The sequence below is a fragment of the Cyclopterus lumpus genome, chromosome 12 (assembly GCF_009769545.1).
Source record: "Cyclopterus lumpus isolate fCycLum1 chromosome 12, fCycLum1.pri, whole genome shotgun sequence".
NCBI lineage: Eukaryota > Metazoa > Chordata > Actinopteri > Perciformes > Cyclopteridae > Cyclopterus > Cyclopterus lumpus.
The window spans coordinates 6180263-6203674 of NC_046977.1; the positions used below are offsets into that span (position 1 = coordinate 6180263).

The 23412-nt window shown below is 44.7% G+C and overlaps 1 protein-coding gene across 1 annotated transcript in view; it reads left to right on the top strand.

Annotated features, from left to right (window-relative positions):
* Positions 1 to 1000: 1000 nt before the first annotated feature.
* Positions 1001 to 23412, top strand: part of LOC117740703 (proprotein convertase subtilisin/kexin type 5-like) — a 60558-nt gene continuing 38146 nt past the window's right edge. Inside the window, 3 exon segments of the mRNA XM_034547236.1 lie at positions 1001 to 1409; positions 7536 to 11349; positions 14397 to 14471. Of these exon segments, the coding sequence (XP_034403127.1) occupies positions 8399 to 11349; positions 14397 to 14471 (3026 nt within the window). The 5' untranslated portion in view covers positions 1001 to 1409; positions 7536 to 8398.

Here is a 23412-nt window from a genome sequence, read left to right on the forward strand (position 1 = left end):
CTCAGCCCTGAAGGCATAGGTGTGGACTTTATCTCTCTATCTCCGCTGTATGGAGTAGTTTCTACTAACCAGCCTCCGGTGACAACAGCCAATGCAGTGATGATGGGGTCCAAAAAAAATGAAATAAAAATCAATTTGTTTATAGTCATCAAGCGTGGACACAAACAAGAAGCTCAGAATTGCAGACAGAAGACAACGAGAAGCAAAAATGTGTGATTTATTGTTTTGCCTTTTAATATGCACGAACAACACTTGCGCATGTTAATTTAGCGCGGCCTGAAAACACTGGAGCGGTTTAACCTTCGATGACTGTGGCTCTGCCTCGGCTTCAGAGGGCCATTGTCCATGTGTCTCTATTATCCTGCTGGTCACGGTTCTCCGCCTCTGCCCCCACTCATATGGGAGATATCTGTAGAATAATTCTACCTGTCTGTTCCTATCTCCTTCTCCCTCCTCCTCTCCCCCATTCTCCATCCCTCTCTCTGTGGGTGACCTTTCTGCATTCCTCCCCAGCTGACCTTGGTGTCCCGTCAGCTCTTTCCTTTTTCTCCACCTCACACTATGAGCTGGTCTCTTTCACAACCCCCGTTAACCATCCCGTGCCCCTCATTTCCACCCCCTGCTGACTTCTTCTTCTCTCCATGTCCCTTGGTTCCGCCCCCCGGATCACTTTTGCTCCCCTTCTCTCCTCCCCTCTCCTCCCATTGCTGTCTCCCTCGTTGCTCTCTGCAGCTGTACATACTCTGCTTTTTAATTAGACCGACTCACTAGCTCCACCTCCGACTGCCTCCTACTCCCCCCCCTACCCCCCACCCTCCCTTTGCATCGAAGGATGCAGAGGCTTGCATGGCGACACGGAGAGGAGGTCATGATGGAGAGACGCAGAGAGAAAGGGGGAGAGAGGGAAAAAGAACAAGACAGGGGGAATTGAGAGGAGCATCTGAGAGCATAACTGCCTGTTTGCTCACTCTTGTCTTCTTGCTCCCCCTCCTGTCCGTTCACTTCCACTCACAGCACGAACGCTCAGACAGTGAGGTAGGCACAGCGGAGCTCAGCGCTCTGAGGGATGGATAAATAAGGTTCCCACGTGAAAGGCATGTGTCCACAGAAGAAGAGCAGAGTGAGATAGAAGAAGACACAACCAGAGGGGAAAGGAGAAAGGTGAGGAGGAGGAGGAGGAGGGGAAAGGGAGACGAGAGAGAATCAGATGGACTGTACACAGAGGAAAGGAAACGGTGTGAAGCTCAACACGCAGCAGTGACAGAGAGGTGGGAATAAAGAGCAAACGTGAACGCCAGAGGGATGGAAGAATGGGCTGGAGAGACGTGAAGGAATAGCAGAGAAGAGGAGCGAGCGTTTTTATGGGAGAAAGAGGCAACACAGAAGGGAATCAGGAAGAGAGAAATGTGGTATGTGTGACTCAGTTCTGTGTCCTGATGGAAGATAGTACAGCAATCTCCCCCATCAGCCCTCTCTCAGCATCACCATAGAGATAACGGAGTGAGAAAGATCAGAGCTGAGGACAGATTTAAAAACAAGTCTCTGTTTGTGTTCTGTGCAGCGGACGTGGGCAACGAGTGACTTTTTACTTTTGTTGCTGTTTTTTTTCTTCTCATTCTGCTGAATTGCACAATGAAGAGAGGGAAAGGCAGTGTGCGTCCTTGCATGTGTGCACACCACGTACGGGCACACATTTTGTTTACGTGTTTGGCAGGTGTGTGTGTGTGTGTGTGTGTGTGTGTTTGCATGTACGTGCACAGCTTTATTCTGACAATGGGGGTGTGTTCATGTGCTCATAACGTGCCTGTGTGTGTGAAATCTAGTGAAAGGGGCTCGTACGTGTGTGTGTGTGTGTGTGTGTGTGTGTGTTTGGATACTGGGATTTGCTTCAATGCAGGTGTGGGAGTTATTTTCCGAGATTGTGCAGCTTTATGAGAAGCTTTAAAGAGTGAGGAGCTTAGATTGGTCTGTCAGTGATGTAGCTTTGCAGATTCCAGCAGCGTGCCTTCATTGCATATTTGTCATGAGCAGGACTGTGTGTCTGTGTGTGTGTCTGTGTCTGTGTGTGTGTGTGTGTGCCGTGGGGGGTGGGTGTATGCAGAAAGTTTGAGGAGGAGGCACTGAGCGAGGGAATTCCATTTGTATGGATCTCTCTCCGTGTGCGTGTGTGGGTGTGTGTGTGTGTGTGTGTGTGTGTGTGTGTGTGTGTGTGTGTGCGTGTGTGTGTGTGCATGCGCGCGTGCTAGCACGGCCCAATGCATCCTGCTCTGGCATTTAATTTCCAAGTAACGTGCGACATTGTTACTGAATTTCAATAATGCCAATGTGCTTTAACATTACGCGTTTACATTTACATTGCATTATCCTTTCATGGTTTCCAATTAACTTATCTGGGAGCGATCTTTAATTGACGAGCATCACACAAATGCAATTGCACATACACTCTCATGCATGCAAGTGCACCATCAAATGCACATGCATGCACTCACCATGCACAGGTGCACATTGCACACGCACGCACACACACACACACACACACACACGCATAAATGCAGCGTGAAGAAATGCTGTGCTGTTAATCCCGTCTGTTGTCACACAACTCTTCGCTCTTGTTCTCTCAGTCACTCCCGCTCTCCGCGACACTATATTTCCCTTTTTATCTCATCTCATCAGTGTGTGTTTTAAGGGGTCGCCTATCTCCATATCCCAGCTTCCACTCGCCGACCATTTAATCCTTTTTTTCCCCCTCTCACATCGCTTATAAATCTATCTTCCGTCTCCACCACTTCATTTTCTCTCTCGACCCAACAGAAGCTGATGCAGGCCTCTCTTAAACTTTTACTGTCTTCTACTTTCGCCGTGCTCCGTGAATCTGTCCGTGAGTCTGCTGGCCAGGTATTTCCGTTGGGACTGACAGCAGCTTGGCTTTATAGGTAACGCACTATGATGTACTCTTGGGACATTAGTTTGGACAGGGACGTTGCAGCGCGACCGCCCAGCAGAGAGCAAACCCCCCCAGGGAGCGGACTGTGCTGTGTGTACCTTACATGTATAGCGTGCTGCTGTGCCCCGGACATGTCAGGAAAGTCACTTGTTGTGTTTGGCTGCTGCATTTTTCATACGGAGACCTTTTGGGATTATTTCACCTCCTGAATCCATTGGAAGAGAGGCACAAAAAAGATGAGCATAAAAGAGCTAACCTGGCAGAGAAAGCAGACAATTAGGCTGCTGAAAAGAAAAAAACAATGTTTACTCTGGCTGTGTTTTACAGATACACAAACATCGTCAAATTTGTTCACAGTTGGCTAAGTTTGCTTATCACAATCCATTGGCCTAGATATAGGGATTTCATATCGGGCATAGGATTTTGGTCAAAGGAGGACAGATGGAACAAATCATTTCTGGCACCCGCTCTCTAAAAGTTTGAAGTAATCCGGCCACCCTTTGAGGAAACTGGAACAAGAAGGGTGGCCTTCTGAAGGAATGAGCTGTGTGGCTTTACAAGCCGACATGTGTGTTTGTTTCTATGACAAGTGGTGTTTTAAAGTAAAGTTGTGCGCAATCAAAATGACGATTTCTTGTGTTAATTCTGAAGATATTTTTCGACATCGGACTAAAAATTATAGACTCATTTGTACTGTCTACAAAATCATAACATATCATACTTTTTAAAGTTCATGGCAAATTTACTAGCAAATTCTAGCTTATTTACACATCCGCAAGTTACAGAGCGACGTTATCATTCATTTAGAGTCGTGTTTGTGGCCACCCGGTGACTGTTATTCCCAATATAACAGTCGATTTAAGCTCTGTGTTGGTCTCTAACAACTCCTGAGGGAAATATCTGGCACTTTAGCTGCTAAAGCTCCACCGTGTTGACCAGCTAGAAGCTGCAGTAACTGTGTCCTGGATGTTCAGGCCAAGCGCACCTCATGGCACCTGCACGTATCCTTCGACGCTCAGCCATGGTGAATACCACTTGTAGGATAACCTTTGCTTTGACGAAAAGAAAAACTAAAACAGGTGAATCTTCCAAGCCCTTTGTGTGTAGATGCAGATTGTTTATTAATGCTGCAGCTAGCGCCTGCTGTAATACGGCTTGCTGTGACTGATTAACTGTAACTGGCCAAGCTGAATGGCAGTGCACTCATGAACAAACAATCCACCGTTTACATCTTGCTGCTGCAGTTTTACAGTGTCTGACAGGAATAACAATGGTTGTGTTCACTGCGTTGCCTCGGGTTTGTAATGAATTAAAAATCGTAATTTAATTTGTGTTTGTTTGCGTAATTTAATTCGCTGTTAAGCATGATCAGGCTTAAGATTGCATCAGTCGGAGGCAGCTGCATCAGTGGCACTGTTTCTTCAGCTTTGGGTATCAGCAATGAAGGAATTAATTTCCTCCAGAGCAGATCCCAGACCAGTGAAGATAATACCTTTTTACTTACGTGCTGCTTTACTTTACTTACTCACTTTGCTTATTTCTAGATACAAAATTGTTAAAGCTATATGCTGTGGTCGACTTCTGCTTCAGCATTGCTTATGAATGCGATGCGGATCTGTTTAAATACAAATCTTTGTGCACACAGAGTCCTTCACGGCGCTTACATCTGCATTTTTTTTTTTTAATGTGCTTGCTGGTTTTATTGTATCAAATAAAACTAAACATGCCCACCCCCCCACCCCCCCCCCCCGCCCCCGTCTGAAACATTGTTGTGTTGTGCTGCGCTGCACACAATGCATACCGAACAAAATGTTTGCGTACAGGCAATTCTCAAGGAGTTGCTCCTGAATATGAGATTTCTTTAGACGAGAATGCAAACACAAAGGCTCCTGCACTTAACATCTGTTCTGTGAGCCGACTGGGTGGTTAATTCCTCTGACAGAGTGCAGGTATAACTCTTACCCTTCCTTTTGCTCACAGGGCCAATAACTGATCATATAGCTTTTCTTAGTTCCTCTCCAGTTCCCCCTTAAATGCCCTGACATGCTGATGCTCCTGATTTACCACTTCACTGAACCCTAACCATGACATTTCCTCTGCTGCCAGGGGTTGTTCCCTCCTGCTTCCCCCTACCTCCGCCTGTCTGTCTGCCTCCGCCTCTTCTCCCTCCTACTTATTCAGATTCCTACTCCTCTCAGTTTGCTATATGTCTCATAGCATCTCTAAATATAACCAAGCATGTCTACCTCCTCTCCTTCCTCTTCCTCTCTGGGCCTCCTCTTTACTCAGTCCTGTCTGACAAATTTAAGCGTGCCTAGACAATCCGATCTGACATGCCTTTACATAACAATTCAATCCACAGCACCTTCCATCTCCTCGCCACAGTGAGACCCAGAGGTGTGTGTGTGTGTTTGGCACGGATGCAATTCTCAGCATCCCAGAAATAATCGGAATATTATTAGATCTGCGCAACCAGACTCTTGGCTTCTTGTGTTTTGAATGCATCAGATATGTTTTTCAGAGTCAGCATGGCTTAGCATAGGGAGATCAGATGTGACCTTAACATTATAATCACACACACACACACACACACACACACACACATGTACACATCTTAAAACCACACAGGCAAGATGATAGAAGCCTATCGTCACAGCAAAGCCTTCTCTGAGAGGTAGGCAGCACGACGGCTGTGGTAAATCTTGAATAATAACCGCAAAGAGTTATGACCCTTGCTGACATTATGCCGTCGCACACCTTCCTCGTCCTGCCCGGTGATTTATCTCTTGTCTGCCAATAAAGCGCAACATGAAAATGTCACATGTGGTAAAGAGCTGGCCTCAGCCACTGGAGTGAGCCCGTGCAGCATTAGGAGGGGCTGGATTCATTAAAGTGTCGCCGTAAATTTTGATCTGAAGGTAGTTTGCAGTCCGAGAGGCAGGAACTCTGGCGAGGAGGGGATGTGGGGCAAAAAGAGGCAACATGGGGAAGAGTGCGGTGGAGGAAAGAGGGAAGATATAAGTGACATTGGTGGGAGGAAAAAAAAAAGAGATGGGCCAGAAGGAAGAAAGATCGAAAAGAGGGTAGGATCAGGATGACACCCCGTAGAATGAGTTACGGTAATGGTTCTGCGACTGGTGGATGAAACTCAGAGGAAAATCTGTCAGGGTGAATGTTTAAAGTAGACTGCTTTTTACAAGAAATGGGTAGCAGGACTGACGGCCGGAATGAAATGGGATACATAGGAGGAGTGGAAATGTGATTTTATCCAGGAAGAAAATTCTTCAAGGTCAAACAGACAGCGTGGATCGATTATATGCTCGAGATATACATCAGCATTTGTTTCTAAGCCTCTGTAGATCCGGATTCAGTGTCCTATCTACCATCTGGTCTTCTGTGTGAATCATAGGCAGCTCATCTGTATACACTGCAGTGATAAGAAAGTAAAATACGAAGGAATCCTGTGCTTTGTTTCTATATCCATTAATATATCTGAGTGTGTGTGGTTGATTTTTTTTCTCCCCCCAAGGCTCTGTCAGCTGTGACTTTAAAAACATGGTTATTAGGATTAATTATGATTAAAGGGGTTGGCGTTGGGGGGCGCGGTTGTGACAAAGATCCTCCTCTTCAGAGCCGGAGAGAGAAAGAGGGAAAGAGAGGAAAACAGTGGAAGTAAATAAAAGTGTCAGCCCCTCGGGTATGTTTCTCCCTAAATAACCTGGGAGCTGTGAAGGAGTCACTAATTACCCCTCCCACAGAAGAGAGGGGAACAGAGCAACGGCCAGTCACACTCGCACACAGAATTAGCCCAGGCTTGTCAGTGTCAGAGGCTATCACGAGGAGATAACAAGGCACAGATCCATAGATCGTGTAAGGCAAACGACAGCATCACACCCGACTGCCATATATATATATATATATATATATATATATATATATATATATATATATATATATAGGTATCAAGGCCATAGATCTTCAAAAACAGGCCGCAGAATCAGTGTAATGAGAACATACTACTAAATACAGCGAGGCAGACAGGCTGTCACACAGTGACCAGATGAATCAGAAAGGATGTCACCATGGCAGATCATCAAGGACTGATAGCAGGGCCACAGACTGTTTAACATGGAGGAAAAGAAAAAAATCTGTAAGACACATGCATGTGGGGAATAACAGTCCCACTGTGTGCCCAAGAGCAGGAATAATAGACATTTGATGTAAGGAAGGAGATTCGCAGAGAGAGGAATACCAACAGTAAAAGTATAGCTTTCAGCCAATGTGAATAGGCCTTAATTACAATCGCTTCTCACTTGTTTTTTTGTGGATAGCCTTCTAGTGCTGATGATATACCCTTTGTTTTCTTTTGCCACTTACATCCTTTCATTACTTTTTCTGAATTGATGTCTTCTTTTTCTCCATTCTGCATTGACCCTGCTCTCATGCATTTTTAAAATAGCTGCCTATCTAACATATCCTTCATTATCCCGAGGAGCGAGCCCATCGCGTTTCAATGGAAATGCAATAATATGGAAACAATTTCATTCTCTGACTCCTTTCATTTCCCTCTTTGTCTCTCTGCTCTTTTCAGGAATTCCACGCTGTCTTCAACCCATGAGAGAGTGAGTCACTGAGAGAAGAGCTGCGAAAAAGAGAAGAGCGATAAAATCAGAAAGGAAAGGAGGCAGGGGCGAGAAAAAGAAGAAAGTTGAAACAGATAGGCCATTATGTGGAAGTACGCAGGCCCATCCCATACCTTGGTCATCCAATCTCCTGAGGGCCCAGGGGACAAAGCAAGTGGAGAAGGAGGGTCTGCCAAGAAGACAAGCCAATGTGATGGGCACAGAAAAGATGGACAGGCTGCATTTCCTTCCTCCCTGCTTATTTGCCGGTAACCTCTTCAGCCTCATCAAGAGTTTGTCTCCCTGGAAAGTTAAAGAGAAATAAGGAGCAAAAGTGCACAACTTCAGAAGAAATGGGAGAGTGCGGACATTTCTCACATTCTCATTTAATGAGTATTTGATGCTGCATATATATATATTTTTTTTGTACAAGGGTATAAGTAAGCTAACCCAAGGAGGTTAGAATTTATCACCGTGATCTTTAATTAATTTTTACTTGCTGTGCTTAATATTACTATACCTTGAACTGTGAATACGGTAACCCATCCTTTCTAGGGGACAATCTTTGTTGAAAAGAAAGTCCTTGGTGTATAGATTAGAGATAACCTAAGCAGCTACACACAATCCTATGAAATAATTAATCTTACACGGTCTGTTCTGTGATGAAATTGGAACTCAGTCAATCTATTGTACAAATCGCTCACTGCTATAATGAATATAAAGCAAAGGGGAGCTCTCTTTCCTTGTTGAAGTACTGACAGAACTAGGCCTTCAAAACATCAAACTGCCTGCAGAGCCTGTGGATGTTGGGGGAGCGAGAGAGACAAGAGAAATGGTGAGCAAAGAGCCCAACCACTTGCTCACAGGCCAAACCAACGGCAAGAGCACCTTGGCAGACAAGTTGCCCGGGACAATGACTGTGCGCTCTGTGCTGCTCAATCGAGACTCCCCAGATATCGAGAGCCGCCTCAAGCGCCGCCGCAACCGCACCCACCAGGTCCGCTTTAAAGACCTGGAGGATGGCAGCAGCAGCAGTGGCAACAGTGGGACAGGAGAAAACAATAGCCATCAGAGGCCTGCCACGGATTGTGACAGCCCGCATCCTCTTCGCAAACACAGCAGCAGCAGGTCCCCCAAGCCATGGACTGACAGGGATGGACTTCGGACTCAGAGTCTACCTGGCCAAACCTCTGTGGTGGGGGCTGTGCGTGGGGACATGGCAAGTACTATAGAGGTGGTTGCTGCTTTCTTAGCCAGGGCCCCTCCTCATCCGTTGACTCCGGGTCCCACGCGTCGATGCTGGGCACCACCACAGATTAACTCCTTGACCTTGCCAATGACACGCAGGCCCAGTACGAGCACCAGCACAGCCATCCAGACCTCCCCATGCCTAAAAAAGCCCCAGTCCCTCTCTTCAACCAATACACGTAGCCACAGCCTCGGGGACTCATTGGGCATGGATGGGGACGACGAACATGACTCTCAAGATGAGTACCTTATGCACAACCATGTGTTGGGGTCTGGGTCCAAGGACCAAAACGGTCCTCCTGGGCCTGGGGATCGAGCTGTGGTGGAACGGAGGTCTAAAGCCTCCAGGACAGACATTAAATCAGCTGTTAGTTTGGTGAAAAACTCCAGGCACAGCTGTCCCCCTTCAGTGTTTCACAACACTGAGCCATTTCACTGTTCCTCTGTATCCTGTCGAGATGGCCCCAAGCGTCAGGGAAGCAGCACTCCCTCAGTGGTCAGGAGGAGAAAGCGGCTTAATAGGACAGCAAGTGATCCTGGAAAGGAAGTAAACTACTGCACCACTCCCACTCAAACTGAAAGCCACAGTCCATCCCCGCCACCCTCAAACACCAAACTCTGCACCACTCCAGTTCAAACAGAGAGCCCTTCCCAACCTGAGAATTCAAAGTATTGCACCGTCCAAAGTCAAACTGAGGGTCAACAAAAATCTACATCTTTGAGTGACAAGCAATGCACAACTCAAATTCCAATCACCAATTTTTGTCCGACCCTACCTCCAAAGGCTGAAGAGTGCACCACTCAAATACAAACAGATTTGCCATGTCAAGCTCCTCCAAATCATGAACCTTGCACCACCCAGACACGAATGTGCAGCCCCTGTGCTTCCCCACCTCTGACAATATCTCTGAGCTCAATGCAAATTCAATCTGAGAGTCCTGTATCCCCAACTGAGACTAAGGATCCTCCCACCACCCAAATAACTACTGTGCCTTACTGTAAATCTCCCCCACCTGCGAGTGCGCCAACACAGTCCCCTGAACACTGCGCTAAACCACCTTGCTCCTCTCCAGCCAAGCCACCTTGCATCACCCCACCTCCACCCATAGAGCTGTCCATTCCTTGTTCCACTTCTGCACCTACCGTTGCCCAACACCCTATCCCGTATTATACTGTTGTGTCACCACCGACAACCCCCAGCACAGTTGTCGTATGCTCCAGTCCTTCCCCAACCACACCATCATGCCCCAGCCAAAACTGCTCCTCCCCTATCTCAAGCATAGTATCATCAGCTCCCCTAACCTGTTCCACCCCTACCCCAACTGTAACCCCCAATATAACTCCTGTTGACCCCATCAGACTTACAACCGCTGCCCCAACCGTAACGCATGAACAACCACACAGTGCATCAAACGCCACACCTTTTACATTTGTGACTCAAACTGCCCTGTCATGTACCTCCATATCGTATTACTCGACCACACATTCGGTTAGTGCCCATGCCCCTCACCCAAATTCTACTTTGCCTTCTTATGCCACTCTCATACAAAGTGTGTCTCATTGCAACATTCCATATCAAGCTCTGCAAAATACCTCTTCTGCCAACACGGGTATAACTCCCTACTCCTCTCCAGTCCCCAAATTAAAATCGTGCACTTCTCCGCCTCCACTTGTGCAAACATACTCGTCCACTCTTCCAAACGCACAAACGTGTGCAACACCAACTAAAGCTGTTCCTCTTTATTCGTCCACATTTCGTGCCGCACCACCATACACGCCCCCCTCTCAGGCGCCCTGCAACGCTCAGGATAAGAGGGGGATTCGACTTCCACCTCCACCTCCGCCACCTCCACCTTACACACCACGCAAAAAGGGAAGTGATCCACCGGCTCCTGCAATCCGAACACCCATGCTCAGGGCAGACAGCAAGGCTGGCAAGAGAGATAAAGACGAGGAAAAGGAGAAAAAAGAAGATATAAAATGTACAGACTCACCCAAGCTCTGTGAGAGAGCCAGCTCTCTGAAGCACAGAGCTCAAACTCCGCCAGTTGCTGTGATGAAGGGAGAGAAGCAGGCCTCCTCCTCTCCTGCCAAGGCCTGTTTTAAGTCCAGCTGTCTCAGCTCAGCCCAGGCTCAGCTTGGGGTGCTACACAAAATGCTCTGCTCAGGACCCAATGCCAGGCCCAACACCCCGAACAGCCAATACCCTGCAAACCAGCAGAGTTGCTCTGGAGCCAGGGGCTGCTCTGCTTCTGGGGAGCGGCCTACTGCTGGACCCCTGACTGCCACCCAGGCTGACACACTAAGACAGGTCCAGGAAATTCTGGGAGGGTTGGTGTCTGGTGCCAGGTGTAAACTGGACCCATCCAGGGTGACAGAAAAGCTCCTGGGTCCTAACGGACCCCTGCATGATATTCGTAACTTGCAGACTCAGCTCCAAAGCCTTGAGGGGGTCCTGGAGACCAGCCAGAACACCATTAAGGTCCTGCTGGATGTCATTCAAGACCTTGAGAAGAAGGAAGCCGAAAGAGAAGGGTGAGGCAATATTTCATCTTGGTCTGCAGTTTACATTGTAGGAATTAAAAAGGAAATGCCTGCACACTGACTCCACACCATGAATCTTTTTATCAACAGGGTTTTGAGCTCAATCAGACCTGTGTCAAGTCATAATAAATACCACATTATACAAGAGCATGCTTCCATTATTACTATAAGATCATAAACATCCAGCTACTGACGTTAGCTGCTCTGAAGGCTTTTCACTCTTGCATTTAATTAGCCCTCGGCTGACCTATGGCCACATTTAGATGGACTTCATCCAACACATCGACGCCTTGGAGGTGCCAAGAGTGCAATGTGTGCAAAAAAATACAGTGTTGCAATGCGACTTAAATACGTGCAAGTGCATATTAATGATAGATTATTTTGTAATTGTGTAATTTTACCATGATTAACCCATCTCAGAGAATTTCAATATGCTGTTCGGTGTTTTGACTTCTGATAAGTCTTAAAATGTAGGGATCTACTACTCCAACAGGCCTTTATGGATTGTATTTCATTATGTTACCAGTATCTGAAACAACACACCCGCACCAATGCAGACTCTGGTATTATTTTCTTGCTGGGCTGTTTTCCACGAATGACTTCAAGACTGACAAGTTTTCCAGGGCTCACTGCACACAATTTAGGCACACAGTAATTGCAACAATTTCATTGGACAATGATACAAGAGCTATCTTTACTGAATTGATCTGAGAACACAATTCACAACCTTGAAAAGTGAGGTTTAATATGAGGCTTCACGCTCGCAAGTGTTAACTTTGGTAAGACTTTTCCTCGACACATTGTACACATCAAAGGTTAAAAATGTCTACATTTCACATCATAGGGTAGATGACCCGGGATCACGGTATTGTTTTTTGCAACTTATGTCCAAGTTGGCGTTCAAACGTAACATCAACAGTACTGTGAAATGTTGCATAGCCCCAGGGTTTTAAAAGGGGCTCGTCTGGGTTTCGATGTTGTGTAAAAGCCCCCGGGCCAAGAGAAAAGTGTCCCAAATTTGATGTTGTAAATGTGAAATGACTGGAAGCCGTAGGCTAGTGGAGCTGGATACCCGGGGCCAACGGAGCTCTCAGCTCAGGGCCAAGTCAAGTATTAAAAGCCATCCGGTGTGGCTAACTTTAACATTCAGTCTTCTGTTAACCCTTATTAAATAGATACCCTCTTGTATTGCCATATTATTTTCAGACTAATACCTTTTCTAGTAACAAGAACATTTACTGCCACTTTTGAAAGAAGACAAAAAACTAAAGTAAAACAGAAGTATGTTTCAAGTTCTAATCCTCAAACTAGCAATAACTGTTTTTTTGCTAATTGTGGGCATCAGAAACAACACTGACATATTAGATCTTTAACTGTAAGTGCATATGGCGAACATATTAGCAAACAGTTGCCTATATACACATTTAGCATTTACGGAGCAATATAACAAAATTATTAGGAGTCTTGGTTAAGTCCACCTAATGAATGTAGGTCCAATATTCCCTCTTTTTTCACTCTTTTTTTGTCTCAACCAACTCCTGAGGGACATATCTGTCTCTTTAGCTGCTAAATGCCATTGGCCTTTGCATGGATGCATAGATGGATGGTTGGTAGGTAGGTAGATAAAAAGAAAGAACTTGAAAACAGAGAAGGAAAGAAGAACAAACAGTGGGACCTTGTTTAATTATGAGTGCCTGATATCTTGGAGACCTGGAAAGTAAATGTCAGCATGTGGCCTAAGTGCCATGCTGTTTTATTCCCAGACAGTTAATTTCTCAAGTGAGAATCCAGGTTCTCTCCACACAAAAACAAAAGAGGGGCAGACATTATAATGTGATCATAGCTTTGTAGTAAAGTGGGTTGTTGTCGGCAGAATATTCTTCAAAAAAGGAATATCCACATCCCAGCGGTGATAACCTTGCTCCATCGGCATATTACAGAGAGATGGTCGTTATTCCTAAGCTTTTTTCCCCAAGAGTTGCTGGGATGCAACTCATGTATTTATTTATAGCCAATCCCTACATTGGAAGCATTGTAAATACTTTGGCAACATGCCATACACAATGTACATTTGGTGAGAATGGGAAGTGGCTTGAACAACAGGGCGAGCAATAGACAGAGAAAAAGAAACCCCAGTTTGAACAAAGAAGGCAGGGGAGCGTCCGTTATTGTGATGAAGTCTCACGTCCGTCATGCAACTCTTGATTTTTACTGTCAAGTCTTGATATACTGAAGACTTTATGTCACGCCACAGGGAGCAGTTGGGACTCTCCGTTGCATCCATTTCTCTCTTTCCTCATGCACGTATGCAGCAGGCAGCGATAGATGGGAATCAGCATTTGGCTGCCATGGTGTTGGTGGTTTCAGATGCGCTATGCCTCTTACTGTGTAAACCCTTTACCGTTCTCATCAAGTCTTTAATTAATCTGGTTCCGACATTGTAAGCTGCTTAGTAATTTCCCCCCGCCTTATCACACCAAAATAGTACATGATGTGGGGACGAGAGAACTCTTGGATAGGACAAGATAGACACGGATGGATGTGTGTGATCCGTGGAAAAAAAGGCTTGACTGATATCTGAGCAGCGTAATCCAAAACACACTCCTTACACTAATGCCAACACTATACTCTGCAAACATTTGAGCATGTGACTGCACGGCCTTCCGTCTCATAAGGAGACAACATATCTCGCGTGTTCCGGTATAAGAATTCAGTGATGAGGCTAAGTCTAATGCATGCAGACTTGACTTTTACCTCATAAGCATTGTTTTAGGCCCGGAGTGATACAGTGACTCATAGTTTACGTAACAGCCTGTGCCGGTTGGAAGGGGTATCGTTCATTAAAAAATGATCTGGGGTGATTTCAGAGAGGATTATATTGGTGTGTTTGCAGAGATATGTGTGCCAGAAATTTGGTTCAACAGGGGAAATGAAACCTGAACATGTTTTTTTATGGGCTCACACAAACACACACACACACACGCAAATCATCACCTTTTTTTTTCCCCCTGATATGTCATCTCTGTGCTTTTCAACAGAAGACATTCATACAGGACCGGACAGGACATTGAAAACTGTGGGACCTGCAGGGACTGCGCCTGCATCATCTACAGGTATAGTGGACGGATGCGTCCTCGTCGTGAATGAGAATTTCCGCATATTTATCGTTTTTTTCTTGTTTTACACGTGAGCAACCGAGAGCGCAGTGCGTGTTTCGGTGCACAGTTATGTGCATCACGCTGTCATTTCCGATCACGTCAGTTTTTGGGGGGACTTCAGTTTTATGGCTCGGTGGGATTGTCGTTCTGCTCCGCGTGACAGAACGGCCGGCTAACAGCGCTTTAAGTATGGCCGCTCATCGCAACCGCAACACCGCTGCAGGTTTGATCACTTAACACAGTTATTATTTATTAAGACTTATCACACGCACACACTCTCTCAGATTTAATGAGGTGAATATCAACACAGATCACGCACTTGGTTTTCCCCCTCCTCCTCCTCCTCCTCTGCTCTTCTCCCTTTTCTACCCTTATCTCTCTTTTACACACACAGATGCACAGTGTCAAGTACGCAAACACACACGCACAAACACACACACACACACACACACACACACACACGCACACACACAGACGCACAGTGACTACGTAATCATCCCGCTCCGGAATTTGAATTGAAATCAATCAATTAACAAACAGGATTTCACACTTTACAGGAGGGCGAAGAAAGGCAAAAAGAAAAGTGTGGATTGCTATGAAATTGAAATCCCTGTCTCGTGGTTGTAAATGTCAAAATTGCACACACACAAAAAAAGAGGACATGGTTATTAGCAGAAGAAGAACATCTTGCAGAGGGAGAGAAGAAAGTAATAGTAGAGAGAGAGAGGAGGGATGAGATATGTGCAGAAACACAATTGTATTATCACCGGATTAAACTTGTAAAGCCGGACACATAAAGTAAGTATCGATGTGCTCTCAAACGTTTTATTTCCAATTTTTGCTCGGGGGTTAAAGTGCTAAATCGTACTGATCCACACGATTCATCCCTCCTTTTGCAAAGTTAACGTATGTACAATATCAGTCCAAGACGTGTACACACCTCATGCATCATTGAAATCAACCAATGGGATGCATATCGGACCAGTTCTGCTGTCCCCCACCAAGCAGCATCAGGCACAATGACTTCAACTGCACAATGGCGCCCTTTGGTCGGGCAATCCGAGGGACGCAAAAACACTGATGGTAATTAATTAATTTCCATATATGATTTTCCGTTGCATCATATATTATGCATCCGGTTTAACAGCAATTTATTTTACCTTGGCTTTTAAAAAAATATATATATATATATATTTTAATATTATATTTTATATTACATTACTATTGTGTAACCATGTGCATATTATAATTAGCATATTGATCTGCATAAACACGTTTAGCGTTGTTTAGCTTAAAATATGCACAAATGTACAAATCTTACCACAACCTTCTCAATATTTGCAAAAGGACTTTTTGCTTTGATAACTGACCAGGCGACATGGGTGCAGCCATCTTGAATTTAGTAAACATGGAACGCTCTACTTCCTGCATCACTCTGATAATCCTCTAGAGGGCAGTTAACAAGTGCCACATTGTACAGGTTGTATTGTTTGTCAGGTAATTATTAATTTTGTGAGGGTGTTGAAGTCTCAGAAACAAATTACGTTGTAGGGTCACAGAATTACTCTGATTATTAAAACTAAATGATGTAAACACCTTAAAGGGGTTATATCAAATTATGTCACGAATCCGAGGCAGCATAACCCAATTAATGGGCCAAGATTCATCTTCAGTTGTGAATTGGAGCTGTGAAATGTGGCCGGCCAAAACTGATTGCTTTCAGTGATTTGATTGTGCATACTCACCTACGCACTCGTTTATTATTTATGATTCTGTAGCGCTAATAGAGGTTTCCTGTAGCTAAAACACAACCTTGACATAAACCTGCTTGTCAAACAAATTATATTATTGCTGAAGTTTAAATTACCGTACAGCACATAAATGATTAAAGTCTAATCTGATTATTTTTCAGTCATTTATTTCTAGTGTGTATATGCAAACCTCTTCAATCAAAAAACAGAGACCGACAAGAAAGATATGAGAGGGGAAAAAAAAGATCTGTGAGAAAAGATCTGTAGAAATGGAAACAGAGAGAGAGAGAGAGAGAGAGAGAGAGAGCAGATGGAGAAGAAGACAAGTGATTCATTCAGAAACTAAATACAGCTTCATCTCGAAAGATATCTCAGTGAGGGTTCAGGAATGTCTGCATGAAGCAGCAATAGCTGCCTGAGAAAGTAACATGAGAAAGTGAAATATTACTCTTAATATATCACTTCTCAGTTGATGTCCCAAGCTCCTATTTTTATGGTCAGATGAGGTTTTATTGCTCAATCTACCTCTCCAGTCGACATGCTTCTTTCATGTGTGACAAGAGGATTTTCATCCTTTTAAAAGTGCAGGTGATTTTCTTTTCTTTGAGGCTCAATTTGAGCCGAGTCTAAAAGAGAAATTTGGCAGCGATAGAGAAGAAGGTGTCGGAGGGAAAAAGAGATAAAGTGAAGCCCGGGGAACGGAGTGAGTGATGGAAAAGCCATAAAATCTGACAGGACAGATTCCATCAATTAAAAAAAGCTCTTGAATAAGTCTCAGCCCTCCAAAGAAAAGCGCAGCTCAGCACATCACATGACAGTATCAATCTCGATGAAAAGCTCAGCAATATATATAGAAAATGTCCGTGCGAGAATATCGGTCCTCGCCCAATAAGCCACGGAAAAAAAAACTTGGGCCGAGTAAATCTAACGTCACACAACATGTATTTTAAAGCTGCCACAATTAATGCTTTCATATTAACAATAGATCAAGTCATGTGAAAGAAGTCGCTGAGAGGAACCCACAGATATTATTATCTTGCTCTGCAGTTCCCCTCCTCAGCTCTGCACAATGTTTTAGCATCTTTAAGCTCATTAGTTTTGGGTTTTCTTGCCCACAACCAACAACAACTGTTTAAGTGACCCCGACTCTATGGGAATTCTGATGTTGGGCTGTAGGCGCAATTGTTCTTATTTAGACGAGAAAATGCAATCAAAAAACATGCCGTATTTAGTTTGAACGTGTGTTAGCATTGCAGCTTTAATTGAGTGAATAAGCACACATTTATACAGTGTATGATAATATCACAGGTGGCTTTTGTTTTTGTTTGCTCGTTTCTGTGAACATCTAATGGGTTACTTTAAAATAGATAAACAGCAGGAATTGGTGAACAAAATGCAGACCAAAAAAAAGAGTCTAATAAAAACAATATGTTAAATACAGGGCTTCTTTGATACATGCGTGTTTGCCCACAGAGCTTTGTGCTCAGGACTTCTTTTAGGGCACAGCTTACGTAAAAATGCTAATGCCACTTTAAGCGTACACATGTAAATACTAGTGTCTATCTAGCCTGTAACATTTTGAACATTTTGTACCCAAGCAAGACTTATAAATAAAGGCTTCATTTGTTCTGTTTTTTAAGGGTCTCGCATTACATGAAGAATAATGCATGATGTATCTGATGTTATTTACCCAGTCCCAGTGGCACATTAACTGCATGTTAATACGTGAATCTGTGCGTGTGGCCGTACAGGAGTGGTAATTAGTGGGTGGAGTTGTGTTATTCTTTTCTTTTTTTTTTGCTAATGGCGAATGTGTGCCGTGTGGAACGAAAGTGGGGAGGTCTAACAAGGAACTGTTGTGCTTAATCCCAGAGGAGCTTTCGGAGAGACGGCAGCCTAATCAGATCTGTACTTGGCTGCTTTGTCTCTGCTGCTGCTCTGTCTATTGCTCCATCATGCTTTTCGCTGGAGGAACTCGATAGGCCGCTACTCTGAGATGGATTAATGACTCTCCGAAAAAACCCTTACCTTTTCGGCTAAACTATGAGTCCACAGTTCTTGTTGCTTTTTTTTTTGTTCAAACACAATCCGTCATCTCCTTGGTTGAACAGCAGATAATTGAGGAAAGGCTTGCTGAGGAAGCACACTCTCGCTCTTTCCTCCCTGCTAGTTGACTGTTCTCTGTGGGGATGCCACTCATGTGGGTTTTGATATCTGTACCGTGGCCTCGTTTCACACTCGCATTGTTTTCTCTCTGTTCCACTCATTCACAGTCTGTGGTGACTCTTTTAAGCATCTTATTTGTCAATGAATGCCTCTTCGCATCAGTGATATATGCATATGAATGCCAGGCGCAATGGGGGTGGGGTGGTGGTGCTGGGGTGGAGGATTCCTCTGCCGAGTCTCCAAGACTCGCGGTGGGACAGCAGACTGATCCATCGGGAGGGCTTTGAGAGGAACATTTTGTGACAGCGCCCACAGAAACAACCCCGTCACTCGCCATTGTCACCACACACCCATCATGAATCAGAGCTTCCTGACACACATCTCCACTGACGCAACCTCGCATGATGGGGGGGGGGGCTGATACTCGCACGCCGTCCTTCGATTGCGATGGACCGGAGAGGGAGTTGGTGGAGCATAAGAGACTCTTCATGCATCTCGATATCGCCCCAACTTTTTTCTCCTCACCTCTTCCACTCTCCTTTCTTCTTTCTTTTTTTTTTTTTTTTTTTACAAATGCCTAACTCCAGTGTGCAGTAAAATATTCATCTACATTAAAAATGAATCCCAGCAGGCTTTAAAATATTTTAAAAAGTAATAATAGTGTTCAAGGAGACCTGGAGACATCTCACCGTTGGCTCCGTGTGGGTGCAGGATGGCTGCCAGGCACGATACATCCCCACGATGGACCAGCGACGCATGCCCTGCATGGTCAAACAGGCAGTGTAATGTAGCCTGATAAGATTCTGGTGTGGGGGGGGGGGGGGGGGCGGGGGGGGGGGGGGGGGGGGGGGAATTAAATGATTGCGTCAACAACAACAAAAATCCAAACAGTGTGTGGGGAAATAGCATGCAAAGAAAATGTGTGGAGGAGTCATATTATAAAGTGGAAAATCTAGAACAATGTATAGGGGTCTTTGCTGTCACTCAAGTCAGTGTTGAGAGCTGTGGGCTGTGGTGCATGGAGCCCTCATTCACACTACTCCTGCCCTCTGTAATGTGCGCTGTCTACTTCCCCGTCTCCAGAGTGCTATACTCCTCGGCTTGGGGCTCACTTTTCCTTCCTCTAGCTTTTGATTCACTTTCTCATGAGGCCTAGAAGGACATACCAGTCCAATTCAAATACTTTCCACATGGTCCCAACACTGGCCCATAGCTACTGACAGCTCCTCATTGTCCTGGTTTTATCCAGAGGAATACGGTACTTTACAGACATCAGAAAAGAGGCGCCTTTTCCAGTAGATTGCTTGTGTCACTTCCTCCGCTCTCTCTCCCCCTTTTCTTCCGTTTTTTTCTGCGCTTTGAATATAAATACATTTCACACCTAAATGGGGGAATGCGGAGAAGTGGTGCAAAATCATAGCCCTGCATTGGGTGTAGGAGCAGCAGGAAAGAGGGGTTAGGGGAGCGTCAGAGAGGAGGGGAGGAGGATAGAATGCCCGGGCAGCTGCCTACAGCTTTGCTTTCCCCTCTGCAGCCAAATGAAGCAGAACCCCAGGTGTTTCTGTGCAGTTTATTCAGAGGGAAACCACATATACACTGTAACATACACTGTGCAAATGAGCAGGAAAAAAATCTAATCTAATAATTATTAAAGTCTGTGCCTCGGTGTGTGAACATTTAGCTGAGCTCCTCTGAAAAACAATGATGTGTGAGCAAATTATAGATAAACTCCAGCTTCCAGGCATTCATTAAACATTGACCATTTGCTGGCATTATCATAACAGGCATTGGAAATACCTGAGTGAATAGAATATAAAACAAATTCACAGGAATATGCAGAGATTAAGCGAGAGGAGGAGATAGAAAGTGAATCGTGAGTGTTTGTGTAAAAAAAAAAGACCTAATGTGAATTTTAAAAGCAACTTAAAAAAAATCTGGTTGCCCTCTATAAATAATGTTCATATTGGACTATTTTACACACTACACAGTGTACATCCAGTGTATCCGATGTAGATACCTCACGTGTGGTGGATGGGCATGTGCGAGCCCGACTAATTATTGTTGCCCTTTTGTTAACCACAACCTTTCTCTAGCTTTAAAGTGTCTATAATCATAGTTTTATATTATGGATGTATGATTACATTACATGTCATTTAGCTGACGCTTTTATCCAAAGCGACTTACAATCATGTTACATTCATACACCGTAGACACAGCTACAGGGAGTACTTCAGGGTTAAGTGTCTTGCTCAAGGACACATCGACTAGGGCGGGGATTGAACCGCCAACCCCCTGATTGAAAGACAGACCTGCTAACCCGTCTATCAAACGACAGATTGAATTCCCGATCATGTTTTGTAGGGAAACACTTTGCAGAAAAAACATGATTCATTTGGGAGGTTGTCGGGGGTGTCGGATGGTGGGCGTACAAAGTGCAGGACTTTGACCCTGGAGACCAGGATCCACCTCCTTAGAGCCTGTGTCCACCAAAGCAATTATTCCCAGCTGATAACGCCGGGGGCTATTCTGAAAGCGCTTGAGAGGTGCAGGGTTTTTCAGACGACCCTCTTTAGATGATGTCTGGTTGCTATGAAAGGGAATAAAACTGTAGACTGGAGAGGGCTTTCTCTGGCCTTCGCTCTGGACGAAGTGAAGGCGGAAGCAAATATGGAGAGAGGTCAGACGCTCCTGACTATGCGGGGGCGAGATAAAAAGTGACGAGCGAGAGAATTAAACCAAAGTTTAATTTCTTTTATTTACTTGTGCAGCGCTCAGTGCAGAATAGACCCTCGGCGCCTCGTCACGCTGCTGGCGTCGGTAGCGCAAATACGCGCCACTGCGACGAATTTTGAAAAAAATACATTGGCTTCAGGAACAAACTCTTTGGTGGAACCGGGCCTCAGTCCTGGGCGAAGGTAAAGGCAGCCCAGTCGTCAGGAAAAAAAAAACAACGCATTGTAAATTTCTGCAAAACCAGGTTGAATGTGGACGCTTAAATGTAAAAGGTAGAGAGTACCATATTTAGAGGTATAACGTGCCATATATAGGAGGTGTAAAGTACAATATATAGAGATAAAATAAATAGAGGCAGTTACAGAATGTAAACACATTCAATTTGTATCTATTTGTAACTTTCTAAAACAAATACATTCAAAATATGGTGGAGTGTTTGTGCTTTAAAGAAAGAAAATAAAGTGCATACACCTTCGACACCAAATGATCCAAAACACCCAATTCAATAACGCACTTATTGAACCCTGAGGTTAAATCCCTTGAGCCAGGCAATGTCAGGGTAATCTGCAGACTGCAGGGCCGGGCTTTGCTTCTCTCTGATATTTCAAATCACCAGGTTGTCCATATCTGACAGGAAATTGATCCGAACAGGAACAGATTTCCTCCTCGCTGTGTGTCTTAAACCAAAAATGGAGAAAGAGAGAAACAGAGAGAGAGAGAGAGAGAGAGAGAGAGAGACAAATAGGAACCGATTGAAAGACAACAAGAGAGGAAAGTAAGAGTGTTAAACTATATTTTTAGTTTAACTGAATATGAGAGGTTTTCGTTTCTCTAAAGAAAGATTTGTCAGATTCTTGACTCCGACCTTTTGCTAACGACCCTGTCAGAGCTTTCAGACCTGCGTGTGTGTGTGTGTGTGTGTGTGTGTGTGTGTGTGCGTGCGTGCGTGTGTGTGTGCACACATGCGCACCGCTTCTCCCGTGGATGATAATGGATAAGTGGTGTGTGTGAAATGTGTAAAGGGCAGGGCAGGCAGTTCTTCTGCAGTAATCCATCTTTACTTCAGGGCTAAGCCCCCCGAGCAACAGGCACCTCACAGGGGAGAGGGAGAAAATACACTGTAGGCATCATTCTCATTCATATAAAGCCACACTGAGGAAATGCTCAGCCAGCGTGATTTTTCTGGCAAGAAAACAAGAAAATAGAAATGAAGAGCATTATTTGTTCCATATAGTCTGTTTTGCCTCTCGCACCACTGACGACACGACATTTACAAGAAAAACAACAAAAACCACAGTGGTGTGCGACGTGCTGCCAGCGCATGCATCTAAAAGCCATTCACTGGAGATGAGAAACCGTAAAACATCCACCCAGGAGTTTGCTTGTGTGAATAAATGGCAGATAAAGGTCTGGGTGTGAAACAGAGGGGGAGAGAGAGAGACACACCAAGAGAAGAGGGAGAGCGAGAACCCTTGTTCATGCTTTTTTGGCAATACTCACAGAGCCGAACGTGTGCCAACAGTGAGTGCCAGATGGTGCCCATCACCATTGTGTCGTGTCTTTGCAACGGGGAGGAGAGAGGAAGATCAAGAGTGGCATGTGGAACAGGGAAGCAGTGCCTAATGTGGATGATGTGTCATATAAATACTAATCACGTTAGAATCACACCCACAGCGAAATTAGATCCCTAAAGCTCTTCCACTAGCACCCACTCTCAATCTTCTCCCCTGCTTTGGCACTGAGCTTCTGTCATTATCAGAGATGATTGATAGATGAGATATTAAATGCTAAATGCTAACGCGTTCATTAAAAATCGTCTCCTCGCGCTTCATATTTCGTTTTCCGTTGCCAGGTTGTAATAAAAATCCCTCCGCGTGAAGAGGGAGTGTGCACAAATTAGATTGCGCAACACTTTGGACCTAAACAAACTTCTGTATTCACAGGAATCTACATTTTTCTCTCATTACATGCATACAGTCGTTTTTCAAAATAAAAGCTGGTCTCGGGGTCTGAAGGGGGTTTCTGGTGGATCTGCATGATTTCTTCCGATTTTGCTGTAATGGGACCCTGTGACACAGATGACAAGCATTAAGAATGACTATAGCCAGGTTTACTTATGTTGGTCATATCGAGGCATCAGTATTAAATTAAGATGGTGTCATTATCAGTGAAATATTCGTCACAGTAACTTACGAGCAACAAAACAAATCTAAACAAAACAAACCACTGTTATTCTGTTAGATATA